The sequence below is a fragment of the Brachyhypopomus gauderio genome, unplaced genomic scaffold, assembly GCF_052324685.1.
Source record: "Brachyhypopomus gauderio isolate BG-103 unplaced genomic scaffold, BGAUD_0.2 sc96, whole genome shotgun sequence".
Taxonomy (NCBI): Eukaryota; Metazoa; Chordata; class Actinopteri; order Gymnotiformes; family Hypopomidae; genus Brachyhypopomus; species Brachyhypopomus gauderio.
In genome coordinates, this window is record NW_027506917.1 from 200097 (window position 1) to 217141 (window position 17045).

The 17045-nt window shown below is 39.2% G+C and overlaps 1 protein-coding gene and 1 long non-coding RNA gene across 2 annotated transcripts; one reads left to right on the plus strand and one right to left on the minus strand.

Annotated features, from left to right (window-relative positions):
- Positions 1 to 509: 509 nt before the first annotated feature.
- On the minus strand, positions 510 to 5328 carry LOC143496525 (serine/threonine-protein kinase pim-2-like). The gene is made up of 7 exons (XM_076992693.1): positions 5136 to 5328; positions 4466 to 4603; positions 2071 to 2244; positions 1866 to 1960; positions 1468 to 1518; positions 827 to 1202; positions 510 to 715 (listed from the first exon to the last, which is right to left on the minus strand). Exons 1-7 carry the CDS (start codon positions 5221 to 5223, stop codon positions 510 to 512), a joined length of 1128 nt encoding a protein of 375 aa, XP_076848808.1. The 5' UTR covers positions 5224 to 5328.
- Positions 5329 to 14807: 9479 nt separating this feature from the next.
- LOC143496540 (uncharacterized) lies at positions 14808 to 16805 on the plus strand. Its single transcript, XR_013125634.1, has 3 exons — positions 14808 to 15091; positions 16400 to 16505; positions 16669 to 16805. It is a non-coding gene; the product is annotated as an uncharacterized LOC143496540 (long non-coding RNA).
- Positions 16806 to 17045: the final 240 nt, after the last annotated feature.

The following is a 17045-nucleotide window of genomic DNA, read 5'->3' on the forward strand; positions in this document are numbered from 1 at the left end:
CCTGATAGGGGGAGACACAGGCTCACAGGCATCCACTCAACCCCTCACCTTCCAACACAGATTGAATAGACACGGGTGAATATTTTATTTGCTTATATTTTTGTAATTGTTTAGATGTCGAATGTCAAACTGTAAGTAGATAAAATAAAATTGGATAATTATATATATAATGCTTTAAGAATATTTTAGGCCCTCTGAGAGGGCGTAGAGGGCCCTGACGGTTCCCCACTGGTTGAGAAAGAAAATCAGTTACCATCTGAAACCTCTGATCTGACTGTTCTAATGGCTTATTCAAAGTTTTTAAATGACAGAACTGTACAGAAACCTTCATCACTAACAAAAACTAAAAAGACTGAACAAGTCTTTTTTATAATTTTAAGACGGTTACAAAATGTTGTATTGCCAATTCTCCATTCTTCATTAGTACATTTTATGAATCTGTGGTTGTGTATTACATTACCAGATGAAATAATTACATAAATGATCATTTTGCAATTTAGAATTTCTAGTTATCTTGAAGATGCTTCTGCCTTTTCACCTCTGGATGGGTTTCCCTTGAAGCAGAGGTCTGCCTCAACAATGTCCTCCTCCTTCTCAAAGGGCACATCTCCACAGATAATGCTGTAGAGGAGCACACCCAGACTCCAGATGGTGGCTTGACGGCCCTCATACGTCCTGTCAATCAGCCATTCAGGTGGGCGGTATACCTTGGTGCCTAAGACAACGAGAGAGAATCATCAGTAACAAAATAACAAGTTTATAATAGTCTCTAATTTGATCCCATTTTTTAACTTGAGGTGCACATTTCATTCCTATGGTAAATAACCTTCAAAGCGCCTGTAGGGTTCGGTCTTAAGCAGATCGCCACAACCAAAGTCGATCAACTTGACGTCAAGGGTGTCGGTGTTGACCAGAAGGTTTTCTTCCTTGACGTCTCTATGCAGAACTCCACGGTCACGGCAGTGAAGGACAGCCTGAACCACCTGACGCATGATCAATCGTGCCAGTGGCTCAGGTAGTTGGTATTGGTGCAAGTCCAAGAAATCAAACAGGTCCATGCAGGGGATGGGTCGCTCCAGAATCAAGATGAAGCAGTCGCAATCAAACCATTCTAGCAGCTCCACAATATGCTGACAACGAGGTGGCTTGCACACCATCTCCATTAAAGCCACCTCTAAGGGGAGACTGCGAGTTTCGCCGGGCTAAAATTAGGGAACACATGGTTAGTATGGGTTTGAAGTTTTATAGTGGAATTATGGTTAGCAGGTTAACATGAAAGGGATCTGGATTGGTACCAATCATTAGATGAAACCTGAATCTAAAAGTGAACTGTTTTCCATTCGTGTTGGGAGGAGTCACTGAATGGAAAATTAACAGCTTTGCGTTTATAGTCCCTTTGCAGTTTTACCCATCTAAAAAGTTCCAGACATTGTTGCAATATTACATAAGTAAAGATATTGAACTTACAACAGTGATGAACCGTTCTGTGTGATGCTTCGGCACAAATTTAATGGCGATCTGGTCACATAAAAAACACAGCAAGTGAAGTTGTTTACACAAAACAGTCAGTACATTTAACATATATCTAAGGGCTTGCAGATGGTAGCCACAGCTTCTCAGGTAACTCATAAATCTGGAGTCTGATAAATACTCATCCACAGATTGTCAAGCTTATTACATTGTATAATCAGGATCTTTGTGTTCAAAAAGTGGAAAAAGGTCAAGGCACATTAGATTTGACCACTTGATTGCCATGTGAATAACAAAGGCTCTCTAGGGAAAATAGCTCCTTTCAAAGTTCTAATCACAATCTAAAATAGAAATTAAGTCCCAAAATCATTCTTGTATTGTGTGCTGATGCTCACCTGTTTTCCATCAGCCTTGCGGACTCCTGCATACACTGAGCCGTATCCTCCTGTGCCCAGGAGATCTCCCACAGTGTAGCGTGAATTGAAGCTCACTACATGAAACAAAAACAAGTTACATCATTGTACAACATAAGATTCAGTCAAAATAAATTTCAGCAGGTGTAAAATGCTGGTAGTGTTGAGGGTGCTATTCTAGACAGACCTTTGCACTCCTCCTCTCTCTTCTCTCTCTTCTTCTTCTTTGCCCGCGTCTCCATGGGGTGGGGTGTCAAGTCTTGAGGAGCATCCCCTTTCCTCTTCCTACTCCGCCTCAGAGGTTCCTCTTCTCGCCCTCGCTTTGCAGACAACTTGCAGCTTCTGCTCACCTTGCGCTCAGCTAAAATGAAGAGAACACAATGTTTATGTAACCTTTAAGTAACAATAGAATTATTTTAACATTAACCAATGGTTGACACATCTGAATTATACAAGTAAAAAAAAACATATTCCACATTTCAAACAGAATATAATCAAATACAAATAAATTTAATTGAAATAGAAATGCTAGTTGAAATCTTAATCACTGCTGTTTCCCCATGTTTTTCTGCAATAATAATTTTAAATGTGAGCATCCTCTCTTTCTCATCCTCAATCATTTCTAAATCATTTCTTTGAAGAAAATGTAACTCGTGTGCTTGAAGAAAATGTATATGTACTATATGCACTGTAAATACAATTTCATCTTTCTTTGTTTAGACATTAGACTGCAGAAGCCAATGCCAATCTCGCCAGTAAACCACAGAGGGAGTAAATGTAGGCACTCCTTCAATGCTTGCTTTAAAACCATAGGATACATAGGCAGTATCAAAACACAAACTACTGAGAGACAGCAATTTTAGTTGTAATTTTAGAGACCATTTTGTGTTAATGCATCATTTATATTGGGGGTCTTTTATTTTGACATTTGGGGGGTTTGTGTTTTGTGGAGTGGCGAGATTACAGCTCGTGTTGTGTTCGGTGGATTGCTCCTACTTGCGAGGTGGATTAAAAAAAGTTAATAGTCCCATCCGTTGGCTCTAGTGTGGAATTTTGTTGAATAAGGCCTTTGTTCGGAAGCTAGAGTTTATTTTAAACTCCCACGCCTTTCATTACTAACACACCCGATAATTATATCTGAGAATTATATATATGAGCAAATATAGTGTGTGTATCCTTATTTGTAGTAGTAATTCCGATCGCAAGATACATGCAAGGTAGGATGTGTTAGCTCAGTGGAAGTGGAAATTACCCAACACAATTTAGTTTGTATAGGCCAAACTACGGCCCCTTAGGCTTTTTAATCCGACCCGCCAAACCTGTCTAAATGATAGTAAGAACGTCATTCATTTCCCCTTTTTACCCTTTCATCTGCAATACCATCGTTTCCCCAATAGATGGCGCATTAATCCAGACACATTGACCTCCGTTGGAGTGTAACTTTCCTGCTGCCGTTTTGCCCTTCGGTAAAAATGAGAGGAGCAAAGAAAAGAAAAGAAAAGTGGACACGGAGTGCCGAGTGTCTAAAAAAGAGTGGACAACAAAATATTTTTTCACGGAGGTCCAGCACAATCAACTGACTGCAATAAAACATTCAAGTCTAGTCTTGCTTGTAAGCTCACATTGTCCTTGCCCACAGAAGTGGGTACAAAGCACAAACTCCTTATATCACACAGACTGCTGCTGCATGCCACTGTTTAAAACTGGCCAGGTGATACCCAATACTTAAATAAGCCATGTTACATAGATTACAAAGATTAATAGATATATGCTTTGGCAGCAGTCCAGATGAGGTATCAGAAGCCAGCAAAGCAGCATGACAATGTTTTGTTTAGATTGTTTGGGGGTGTACTAAAATAGTGAAAAATGAAATACATTCAAATTCATTTGTCTTCCTCTGGTCCATCTGGTTCGTTCATTTGTCTTCCCCTGTTTGTAATAAATACTGTCCACATGTTTCATAATACAAATATGCAGTCATGGTCACTTGGCAGTCATGGCTGAGTTGTTGTTATTCACATTCCCTTATAATACAGCTGACTGTCGAATGTTTAGGAGCAAGGAAATTTCATGACTGGATTTGTTGCACAGGTGGCATATTGTCACAGTTCCACGCTGGAAAGCACTGAGCTCCTGAGAGCGACCCATTCACAAATGTTTGTAAAAACAGTACGCGTGCCTAGTAAAAATATCTTATCAATGTCTATATGAAAGAAGAGGATCTGCCTCAGAACCTCGCCTTGAACATGGGGTTGAGCAAGGTGTCTCTGCCTCTCCATGTCAGGGCCTAAATGCAAAACACCAACCCAGGGCACAGAGGATGCATGAGCGTGTACTGTTAAGATCATCAGGTCTATAAGAAGGGCTACAGTGCCATGTGAATTCATTACAATGTTGAAGACTATGTGATGTCTCATTTTCTGATAAAACTGATGTTTTGCTGGTCAGGTCATGTGCAGAAAGCTGATGGTTCTGCACCTCTGCCAGACCTTACAAACAAATAAATGTTTTTTTTTCTACTTTATCATGCATGGTTGTTTGGTTTGTTGAATATGCATGTAATCTTCAGTGTTACACAGTACCAGTGTGGAGTGGACCTGTGGGCTGGTGGATGTCCCATATAGATGGTCCTTCTGCAGGCATGCTAACATGGCTGACATTTGAGGGTCCGGCCGTACTTCCGCCGTGGATCACTGGCTCTTGGGGGTTGTAGGACACACCTGAAAATCCCACAGCAGGTAAAGTGAACCCCAGCACGCCTCACAGTGAGGCTCAAATGCCTTGTAAGTGTTTCCCAATGAACAAGTAATTATAAGAAGGGCTATGGTGCCATGTGATGTCATTAGAATGTGGGGAGAATGCTTAAGAATTTGTGATGTTAGAAATCTGTTTCTTTTTAAAAATGTTTATTTTTATTTGCTTTATTCATGGCCACATGGACAATGTTAACACATATATGTAACATGGTGGGATTTATGAAAATTGTGCTGAGTCAAAGAAATCAAAGAAATAACCCATGCTCCATTAATTATATTATCCTGTACACATGAAATAAAGAGCTTGACAGTCATCAATAGAATAAATATACATGTTATTTTTCTGAACCTTAGAAACCTACTACATAAATGTGTATATTTAATTTTTTATTATTATGAATAAGCCTATGGAAATCCATACTCATAAGAACTAAATATACTGTCTTACATAGAAGTATAAAATTATGTACAGTATATGAAAATGTATTTTTCTCACCATGAGTGGTACAACCTGGTGTGTCTATGAAGTTGTTTTGTTCCTGCCCAGGCCTTGGCTGGTCAATTCTGCAGGGGTAAAAACTCATTCTCAAGGTGAAAAATAGAAAGGATAGAAAGATAGAAAGATCTACAAAAAATAGAAAGTAAATCAGATCTTATTTGTAAGATTTGTAAGGGTTGTAAGTCACAGAGCAAAATCTCATACGATCAGTTCTGAGCTTTACAGCATCAAAATTGAAATCAAAACATTCCATCTTCCCAACCAAACATTCTAAACCAAACATTCCAAAGTTGAGTAGCACATGTAATATCACAACTTCCAATTTTTTAACCAAAACACCAAATCAGCCAGGCTGCTACAATAACCTGATGCAGCCTGGCTTGTATACACCTTTCATACACCTTTTCCCTGGTCAAAGTCAGGCACTTTCAATGTCTATTTTCTTTCAATTTCTATTTTCAATATTTTCCAGTACCTTACAGCTTAGGTGTAATTACAAATCAGTGATTCTTGAGACAAGGGACAAAACGAGGTTACAAATATACACTGCTCAAAAAAATAAAGGGAACCCTTAAACAACACAATATAATTCCAAGTCAACCACACTTCTGTGAAACCAACCTGTTCAGTTAGGAAGCAACACTGATTGTGAATCAATTTAACCTGCTGTTGTGCAAATGGAATAGACAACAGGTAGAAATGAGAGGCAATTAGCAAGACCCCCCCCCCCCCCCCCCCCCTATAAAGGAGTGGTTCTGCAGGTGGGGACCACAGACCACTTCTCAGTACCTATGCTTTCTGGATGATGTTTTGGTCACTTTTGAATGTTGGTGGTCCTTTCACACTCGTGGTAGCATGAGACGGACTCTACAACCCACACGAGTGGCTCAGGTAGTGCAGCTCATCCAGGATGCCACATCAATGCGAGCTGTGGCAAGAAGGTTTGCTATGTCTGTCAGCGTAGTGTCCAGAGGCTGGAGGCGCTACCAGGAGACAGGCCAGTACACCAGGAGACGTGGAGGAGGCCGTAGGAGGGCAACAACCCAGCAGCAGGACCGCTACCTCCGCCTTTGTGCAAGCAGGAACAGGAGGAGCACTGCCAGAGCCCTGCAAAATGACCTCCAGCAGGCCACAAATGTGCATGTGTCTGCACAAGCGGTTAGAAACCGACTCCATGAGGATGGTATGAGGGACCGACGTCCACAGATGGGGGGTTGTGCTTACAGCCCAACACCGTGCAGGACGCTTGGCATTTGCCAGAGAACACCAGGATTGGCAAATTCGCCACTGGCACCTTGTGCTCTTCACAGATGAAAACAGGTTCACACTGAGCACGTGACAGACATAACATGAGACGCCGTGGAGAGCGATCTGCTGCCTGCAACATCCTTCAGCATGACCGGTTTGGCAGTGGGTCAGTAATGGTGTGGGGTGGCATTTCATTGGAGGGCCACACAGCCCTCCATGTGCACACCAGAGGTAGCCTGACTGCCATTAGGTACCGAGATGAGATCCTCAGACCCCTTGTGAGACCATATGCTGGTGCGGTTGGCCCTGGGTTCCTCCTAATGCAGGACAATGTTAGACCTCATGTGGCTGGAGTGTGTCAGCAGTTCCTGCAATGTGAAGGCATTGAAGCTATGGACTGGCCCGCCCGTTCCCCAGACCTGATTGAGCACATCTGGGACATCATGTCTCACTCCATCCACCAACGTCACGTTGCACCACAGACTGTCCAGGAGTTGGCGGATGCTTTAGTCCAGGTCTGGGAGGTGATCCCTCAGGAGACCATCCGCCACTTCATCAGGAGCATGCCCAGGCGTTGTAGGGAGGTCATACAGGCATGTGGAGGCCACACACAATACTGAGCCTCATTTTGACTTGTTTTAAGGACATTACATCAAAAGTTGGATCAGCCTGTAGTGTGTTTTTCCACTTTAATTTTGTGTGTGGCTCCAAATCCCGGCCTCCATTGGTTAATAAATGTGATTTCCATTGATGATTTTTGTGTGATTTTGTTGTCAGCACATTCAACTTTGTACAGAACAAAGTATTCAATGAGAATATTTCATTCATTCAGATCTAGGATGTGTTATTTGAGTGTTCCCTTTATTTTTTTGAGCAGTGTATAATAAGTATGAACTCCTAATAATTATATTATTTCTTTAAGTGATAGAATATTTAAAAGGTAATCACAGTAAATAGTATATGTCTTTTATATCCAGCAGTTTCAAAAACTGAGGAAATAAGGGATGAGGATACAGAGAGAAGGGAAAGTGAGATTGAACAAAGAGAGAACATGGCTAGTGAGGAGAGACAGGGAGAGCGAATACAACCCAGTGAGCCAGCAGCCAGTCAGCATAACCATCAGCCAGAAGCCAGCCAATCAGAGCTATTGAAAAAATTAAAGAGACTAGAAAAAATCATGAGGAAAACAAAGGCAGCACTACAAAAAATAAGGAAGGAAAATGCCACTCTCAAGAGACACTGAAAGTTAGGGACACAAAACTGATCAAAAGATCAAATGAAAGCATTAGGCAGACTAACCACAAAAGGGATGAAATTGAGCAATGAGACAATTAAGAAGGCGTTGAAAATTGGCTTTACTGCTGGTGGGACAGGTTACAAGACCCTGCAGGAACTGCAATTTCCCCTGCCAGGAATAAGAAACCTACAGAGAAGGATGCAATGCGTTAGATTTGAGCCTGGTGTGCTGACAGAGGTGTTTGATTTCCTTAAACTGAAGGTAGATGGGTTGACAGAGATTGAACGGGAATGTGTGTTGACCTTGGATGAAATGGCAATCACACCAAGTGTGGAGTTGCATATGCTTACCGGCAAACTCTACGGTGATGTGACTTTGCCAGGTCACACAGGAGTAGCATGCTTGTGTCTTTATGCTGGCTGGAAACACAAACACGGTGGAAGCAAGTAGTGGCATATCATTTCACTGGCAATACTACCAACGGAGCACAGTACACTAAAAAAAAAATCGTAAAAAAACGGTAAACGACTGGCAGCAGCGGCTGCCAAACAAAAACTTTAATTTTAAAGTAAAAAACCCTGATTTAAATTAAGTGGAAAAACAATAAATTTACAGAAAAATTCATTAAACATTCTGCAGAAATACCGTTATTTTACAGATTTTTCCTGGATTATTATGATTTAGCACTTTTAATAAAGTGACAGCACTAATATTTTTGCAGAGAAATATTGTTATTTTACAACTTTTCCCTGAATTATTACAATTAAGCACTTTCAATAAAGTGACAGTACTAAAAGTTTTGCAGAGAAATACCTTTATTTTACAACTTTTCCCTAAATTATTACAATTAAGCACTTTCAATAAAGTGACAGCACTAATAGTTTTGCAGAGAAATACCTTTATTTTACAACTTTTCCCTGAATTAGTACAATTAAGCACTTTCAATAAAGTGACAGCACAAAAAGTTCTGCAGAGAAGTACCGTAATTTTACAGATTTTTCCTGTCCATATTCATCGTGACTTCCAGGACAAACTCAAATGTGGAATGCAAACTGCAAAGTTATTTTATACAAATGAAAAAGTATATTATACCAATGTTGAGCACCTCAATGTCCTCTATCATCACTTTTAATCATTTAAATCCCCAGGACTGTACTCAGTGTCTTTCTCCATCACCAATATCAGTAGCCTGAACACAACTACAAACACATAACACTGATGTGACATGAAAGATACACTCCTTCTCATTTACATGTAGGACATTTAGCAGACACTCTTATCCAGAGCGCCTTACGAAGTGCTTTGCCATCTGTTCACAGAATTAATTCTAAATAGTACATAGATAGGTCAGAATTCAAGATACCCTCGAACCAGAATACTACTAAACTACAGAAATCAATGCAAATACCTAGAAGTACACAAAAACATAGGCTGAATATTGCTAAACTACAGAAATTAAAATGGATACCTACAAGAAATGCAAACTCACATAGGTACTATATCATACAACGGAAACAACTATGACAAGTGCTAGAGATTTAGTCTGTTCTACAGATGAGTCTTCAGTCATTTGAAGACTGCTAAGGACTCTGCAGTCTGGACAGTCAATGGAAGCTCATTCCACTATCTCGGAGCCAGGACAGGTCTTGAAGTTTGTTTTCCGTGAGACTTTAAGCATGGCGTTTTAAGCCAAGCCGTACTTGAGGTTCAAAGTACTCAAGGTTTGGATGGGGCTTTGACCATGGCCATCATGTAGGGAGGGGTTGGTCCATTTTTGGCTTTGCAAGCAAGCATCGAGGTTTTAGATCTGATGTATGCAGCTACTGGAAGGCAGTAAAGAGAATGCAGCACTGGAGTGACATGTGAACTTGGGGAGATTGAAGACCAGTCATGCAGCTGCATTCTGGATCAGTTTGTAGAGGTCTGATGACCCATAGAGAAAGATCCGTAAGTAAGCAGTTGCAGTAGTCCAGCTTTGAGATGATGAGAGACTGTAAAAGCACCTGGGTAGCTTCCTGTGAAAGAAAGGGTTGTATTCTCCGTATGTTGCAGAGAAGAAATCTGCAGGATCTGGTCATTAGCCTCTCAGAAGTGAAAAGCTGAAGTCTGCCTGTTAAAAAGTTGCAGACAAAATCCAAAGTTAGCTGCTGTTAATTTTGTGCCAATAACATTACAAATATTATAGTACAAATATATAGCAAAGCCATTTCAAAAAGGGATCACACTTCTGTGTTATGTTGAATCATGACAATGATAGCACTTAATCTTGGAAAACACATAAACAGTGAAGAGGGATTCAGGAGGTGGCAGATCCTGAAGATCCAGTGTAGTGGTGCAGCAGGGAGAGTCACTCACCTCAACATAATGGCCAGATTGATTTGTACTGTGAGCTAGGCTGTGATGCTCCTGCTCTGGGCTGTGATGCTCCTGCTCTGGCCTGTGTTGCGCTCCTGCTCTGGGCTGTGTTGCGCTCTAGCTCTGTACAGTAAACAAAATGTAGGCCAAACTTGATGCATATAATTTTTTTGCTTTACATATTTAACATATGAGAAAAGCATATTTATTCCCTAAGGGTAAAAATGCAATGGACAAAATCTTCACAATGATCCCAATAATGGTGTTTTAATTTTTTACACAAACCATACCTGGTCTCCTTCACCCTTTCTTTCTTCAGTGCAGATCTGCATTAGCTTAACTGAGAAGTGGTCCAGCAGCAACATGAATTTTAATTGCATAGGATTTCCTCCATTAATCTGGAAAGGTTTCGACAAAAAAAATGCTGCAGTTTTAAGTCTATTCATATTCATTACATATTGTAACGGTGTTGAGTCAGAAGGACCAGAATGAATCATGACACCAAAGTTAGCGAACTGTTATTTTATAAGCAACACGCTAAAAGCATAAACAAGTGCCAAATACACTGATTCTAATGGGAAAAGGGAGGGGGAACACTAACACATACAACACACATCCAGGGAAACAGGGAACTCACCGCGGGTCCTGCTGGGAGGCCTGTAGACTCCACCCCTCGTCGCTGCCCATTGGTGGACGGTACAATATTCAGCCACGCAGAACGTGATGGAGGCGGATTTTTTAAACCCCATTAATGTCTGCCACTCAAAATACAGATCCAGAGTGCTAAAAATGTAGAAATTACGTCCGATGAGACCGAGACCGAATTTGAGGAACTAGCTGTCGCTAGATTTAGTTATGTTCAATGAACCTTATAACAAAGACTTGATTACCGCATAGAGCATTATTTAACCCATTATGTATTTAACAGTGACCGAATTAAAGTATTTTAAAGCATCGGAAAATATTAGATATTAATATTTTATTGTTTTCATCTTTATCAAATGAAACATTCACGTGAAATGTGTTTTTAAACTGGGCTAACTAGCTAGTTAACTAGCTAACGTTGGCTTACATAAAGTAAGGACGTTTTCTTACCTGATGTCACCAATAATGCTTCACTTAAATTTTCTGTGCCCCGTTTCCATCTTATTTTGTTGAATCATCCAACGATAATCCGCTCAAAATAATAATTTGGCAGGTAGATGTAAAATAATCCAGGTAGCTAGCTAGCCACCACAGCTCGTAGGCTGACCATCAGCACACACTGAAATTTTCAAACATGACCTGAGAGGCGCAAACAGTTGTCATTGGCCAGTTTCCTGAATGACAGTCAGATTAACCAATTATGGTTAAAAGCAATGAGCTCAAATCACGTTTATGCCCCTAGCCTAGAGATAACATTTATATTTAAGTGGTTGTTCAACTTGTGTTTTTATTCCAGTGTGTAACTATAGGCACACACATTTTTAAGTTTAAAAGCCTGTTCCATTACAATGTACGTCTACCAGTATATCAGTTCATCTGTCTCTCAGTGTGTTACAGGTTATTTCCTTGGTTATGTTCAAGTATAGACCCAGTGTTTAGAAATGTTTCTTTTAAAAGTCCAGCGCCCAAACAAACTGCCATTTTCTATTGCCATTGACTGCACAAGAACTAAAATGAGAACAGACATCAATAGAGATGGAACAATCAACAGAAATCTCCTACAGCCATTACTACAGTTACATACTTTAGATATGCCAATGTAAAAATCTAATGTCTGAACTGACATTAGGAAGTCACTCTTCATTCTGTAGGCATCATAAAAATGAGCATTTTCAACTGCAGAAATTATTTTCAATTACCATCACGTTCTGTGGCAAATTAATATGTCCGAACCTATATATTTTGTTCATTTTTCTCCTGAACATCAATGGATCCTCTGAATTACGAGGACGCCTAACAATCAAAATACGAGTATTGATACATGTAAGCCACATTCATTTCTGACATTGAAAATCATGTTTAAACCAGCAGTGCCAAAAGACATAAGATTTTGATTAAAATGACAGAGAAAAAAACTTTTTAGTTCTTACAGACATAAACCTTTATATAATCAACCGAATGTTTAATTGCAGATAATTGCTGTAATTATACATGAATCTGTATATAATTTAAGAAAGCAGAAAAATACCGTATAAATAATACTGTATTATTTCCGTAAAAAAACGAGAAAAGCATGTAACTTGTAATTATTGTCATAATACTTAAAATAAAAGACATTTTGTCAAATTACAAATGTCTGTAATTTTACAAAGTTTTGCATACAATTGGAAAAAATGTTAAAATACATTAAATATTTACAGTTATTTTACATAAAATTAGGATTTTTTTTTTTTACAGTGTAAGCTCAATAATTTCTAATTGTTTTAAACCTCGCAAAAACATGGACGGATTGTCCTGAGAGACAGACTGCATTAAATATCCTGCCAGCAGCAGAAACTAGAAAGGGCTCTTTAAATTGAGAGCGATGTACGGTGAGTTAATGAAGCTACTGTACCCCTGCTGTGCGTAAATGCGCACATTGCTCCTCCAAACTTTCCATATGTTTTTTTTTCATAACACAGTAGAGAAACTGCCAACCTCTGAGCAGTAGCCGTTCGTCCTTCTGTTGACTGCTTGCTAGCATGGTCTGCATGCATCGTAGCAAAGTGACGGCTGATTTCGTACTCTTTGAAAACTGCAACCGTTTCTTGGCATATCACACATACAGCCGTTGATCAAAGCTCAGTGAGAAAAATATTTTGTTGTCCACTCAACACACTTTTTAAGCACTCGGCACTCAGTTCCCACTTTCTTTTCTTTAGTCCACTCATTTTTACCTTTAAAAAGCCTAACGGGCCTTATGGTACGTGTACGTTCCGTCCAAAGCATTTTTGTTTTTTTAATCAAGTATTTGGAGAGCGCGAGCTGACTGGATTTTATTGTTTTTTTTTCCTTCACTTTGCCGTGTGTTATATTTGCAAAACGACACATTATATTTCCAGAATTATTTTCTGTATGAAAAATAAAATAATAAAATAAAGCCTTAATAGAGAATTTAAAAACGAACTGATAGTGAAAATGATTCCCAAAAGTTTTTACATAAACCGGATGTAAAAAAGGGACATCTTATTTTTTATAGTTGCATACTTTTTGTTGCAAAGCTAAAATATCAACGAAAATCCAGTAGGCCCTACTCCAAAATCGCGACTAAGGCTTTTAAATACTTTTTAAGGGCCTTCATTTTTCCAATATTGATTTATCAACTTATAGTACTTTTTAAGACCCGGCGGACACCCTGTACAACCACAAAATAAAAACTACAATGGTGATGACACTTACATCAATTTTAGACACTTTTACTTTCTGTGATTTAAAGATTTGATTTTAAAGATTTGACCAACTTTATTTGGTTTAGAAGTGGTTTGTATGTCAAATTATTTTACGTTAATTCTATTTTAGTTTATTATAAATCTTGGTTGCCTAATTGTCACACTGATATAACAAAGTTGGGGATTCACCTCACTTTAGTGATGCTAGTGAAATGCCAAATTATCCCCTTGAAAATTATAACCCTTGCAAATATAAATATATCTAGCTTTGGGATTATTAATAAGGCTAAATCGAGGTTAATGGTTATTGTAACTCTGTTAGTCCTCGACGACGTCTTGATGCTGATTCTAAATCAATATAAATATATAAAACACAAATATGGAATGGCGCTTTTAATTAATAGCGGTCCTTAAACTGTGGTGGTATAACGTTATATGCCATATCATATGATATAGGTAAATGACGGACGTAGTATGTTCGAGGTTATGAAAACTGCCCAGTCGCCTACTGAAAGAACGCACTGCTTTAAGATTTGAGCAGAACGTAATGCATTGAAATCTAATGCCTACTGCACGGCATTTCGGACGGAGCCACGGATCCTCCAACGTTAGAGCCTTAATATGAGGTTATCCGAATTGAGCATTTGGAACAGGTGAAGTGCACAGGTTTCTCCATGTAATCTGTCTGCGCAGTCCAAATACGATGTTAACGCAGTCTAGAACCGATATAGACCATAAAATCTACAGTATTAATGCTGGAAGCATGTTTGGACTAACATATGTTTGAACTTTACTGACCTTTTATTTGAAACTTGGAGGGACTTCTGAGATTTTGCCTCTGTGATTTGTTGAAGCTCTTTGGGTATGTCCCCTTTATCAGAAACAGGTATCGTGTCCCACTTCTCCTCAATTGCACGTTTAACTGAGTATCGCAGAAATGACTGCGATGAGTGCAAGCGTCATTAACATTTCATGGTTATTTACTTGTATTTAATAAAATTGATTCAAAATGTAAAATAGCCCAACTGAACGAACGTCGAAGTGCTATTTTCAAGGTCAGTCAACTAAAACCATTTAGGATGGAATGATAAAAGAGAGCACAGTTATTTGCTGGCAAGGATAAAACAAACTGACTAGCAGACATTTGGAACCTCCACGTATTAGAAACAAAGCAGTAGTGATATTTCTCAGGTCTTTCCGAGGATATTCACAAAAATATTTAATAATTGTTGACAAAAAAGTAAATTGGCAAAATAAATGGACAGTCATTGTGAATTCAAGAGAAAAAAATGCTGACAACGCAAAATTATAGGTGTACGTTGTACACTGACATGAAAATACCTAAGTAGGACATTCGATGGGTAGCACAGATTTTTATAACACCGGAGTGGATCTGATACATGTCCAGGGCCAGAGTGGGTGTGATAAATGTCCCAGCCCAAACTACTGAGATTAACATGGGCCAGCCCAATGTGATTTGCACTTGAAGACTCGGCCAATTAGTAGTTTTAGTTATTATCTAACTGTCACTATGACAACACGGCCAATTAGTAGTTTTAGTTATTATCTAACTGCGTCCCTACGACAACACGGCATATGAAGTCACAATGCAGGAGACCTATAAAAGTCGCCACAGACAGTGTTTAATTTAACCACAGATGGTTTGATCGTCACCGAGGTTGAAGTAGCGACTACAGCGGTTCAGCGATATCTTGTGCGACTATTCCAAGTGATCATCAACAAATCAACAAATGATGAGGGTAAGTTCATGTTCCTTTGAGCTTTTTCCATAATCTCACTTTAGTCCGAGTAAGTTCGAGAGAGCCGCTTCTCAGTTTATTTATTGAAAATGACATTCCTCGTCGAGACAGTTCTCTAAAGTTGCTTTGTAGCAACAGTGATTGTAGAATATTGCACAAAAATAGAACTAAATTGCTTTCGACCACAAATGGCGACTCACATTAACATTAATTATCCGGTTACATCCCAGTTACTTCATTTTACGGCCTCTTATCACATTTAAGATGTGTAACCAATTAATATTGGTTATTAACCATCTGAGGTCATTAAGATAGATCAATATTCTCTCCTTGAGAGTCCAGCGGTGTTGAGAAAAAAAATCAAATTATGAAATGTTCGTATTCCCCCTATCCTGTCTGCGCGTATGTCCGCAGCCTGTATTTTCACAGAAACGTGTTTAATGCATAATGTAGCTTACTTTATAATTATTTCACTCGCCACTGGCGACAGCATTATTTTTTTATGGGTAAGGATTTTTTGTAATTGGAAAAATATCCATCCTTTTCTTTTGAGTTTGTATTTTAAAAGTTAAACGATAGACTCCAGCTCCCGCTCACGTGTTCGTCTCTGCCCATCAACAAATGCAGGAATCCGATCACCAGCATGACTCGCAAAACGGAGCTGAAACTTTAGCACTAAGCGTTGAAAATGGCCAAGCGAAAAATATCGCATTTTTTCCCACACAGTCTACATCTCTGTCGGACCCAAAGAGGACACACTTCTTTATAACTGTACATAATTTTAAATTAATTTTAATGGGATCAAAAGTCACTCGTATGCATACTAGGAAACTTCAGTAAAGTTTGTTTCACGTTCGAGTATTCGGAATTTTCTTCAATAACTAAGACAGTATTGGCAAAAGTGCTATAATAAAATTCTTGTTTCTGGCAACCAAGACAAACATCTACAACTTTATTTACGTCAGGAATAGACGTATTTTAAATGTGCAACTTTCACCACTGCAACGTCTAAGGCACCGTCTACAAATGACCTTAACACAGACGCAAGTGGCGGTCGTGAAGGCCCCAGAGCACTACACACTGTTTTTTGTAATAATTTCAATAGCTTATAAACGGTCCTTCATAAGACCACCAAACAAGTTGTATTACATAAAGTGCATGGTGTACGGCAACTGACAACTTTTTTTAAAAAGTGGGTCGCGACTTAATGACAATGGGGGGAAAAAGTGGGTCCCGGGCTGAGACCAGTTGAGAACCCCTGCGATAGTCATCATGAAACTCATTTTTTCTTCATTTTCTCTACTACAGTCTAAGAAAGCTGGGCCAGCAGAAGAGCTTCCTGAGGGCTGTGATGTGTCTGCCCCCAGCGTGAAAAACAAGCAGGCAAAGAAAGACCGTAGCAGATGGTTTTCAGGTGAGATTTAGCGTGATTACATGTTACCAAAACGTGATGCATTATGAGGTTATTTATTCATAACTATAATTTTCCACAATTTATGTTTTTAGTGACATTTGCTTATGTGCATCATTAGTCTCTGCCTCATAGATGCTTAAAGTAAATGTTTCTTTCACCACAGCTATTTGCTGTACTAGAGTGGAGGAGGCAGTGATTGAGGATCTCAACACTCCTCCATGTGGGAAAAGTGGTGGAGTCGTATCCACCTCTGGGATTAATCCAGCTGTTCTAACTGAAGAGCTGAGGAATACACTGCCAAGCAATGTGAGTACGAATCTCTGTATCTGTCTTCCTATCTGCCTGTGTGTCTGAGTTACCATAGCAACATGAGCCTTTGGCCATGTCTGGTCAGACCTTCACAACAGTAGATGTTCTTTACATTAGCATTTTACTTCTTAAAGAAATAATCAGCTTAAGGTTAAAAAAAGTAATAATTAAAAATCATTAAGCTTTTGGATACTGATGAACTTTTTACACTTTCCTTTAACCTAACTAGAT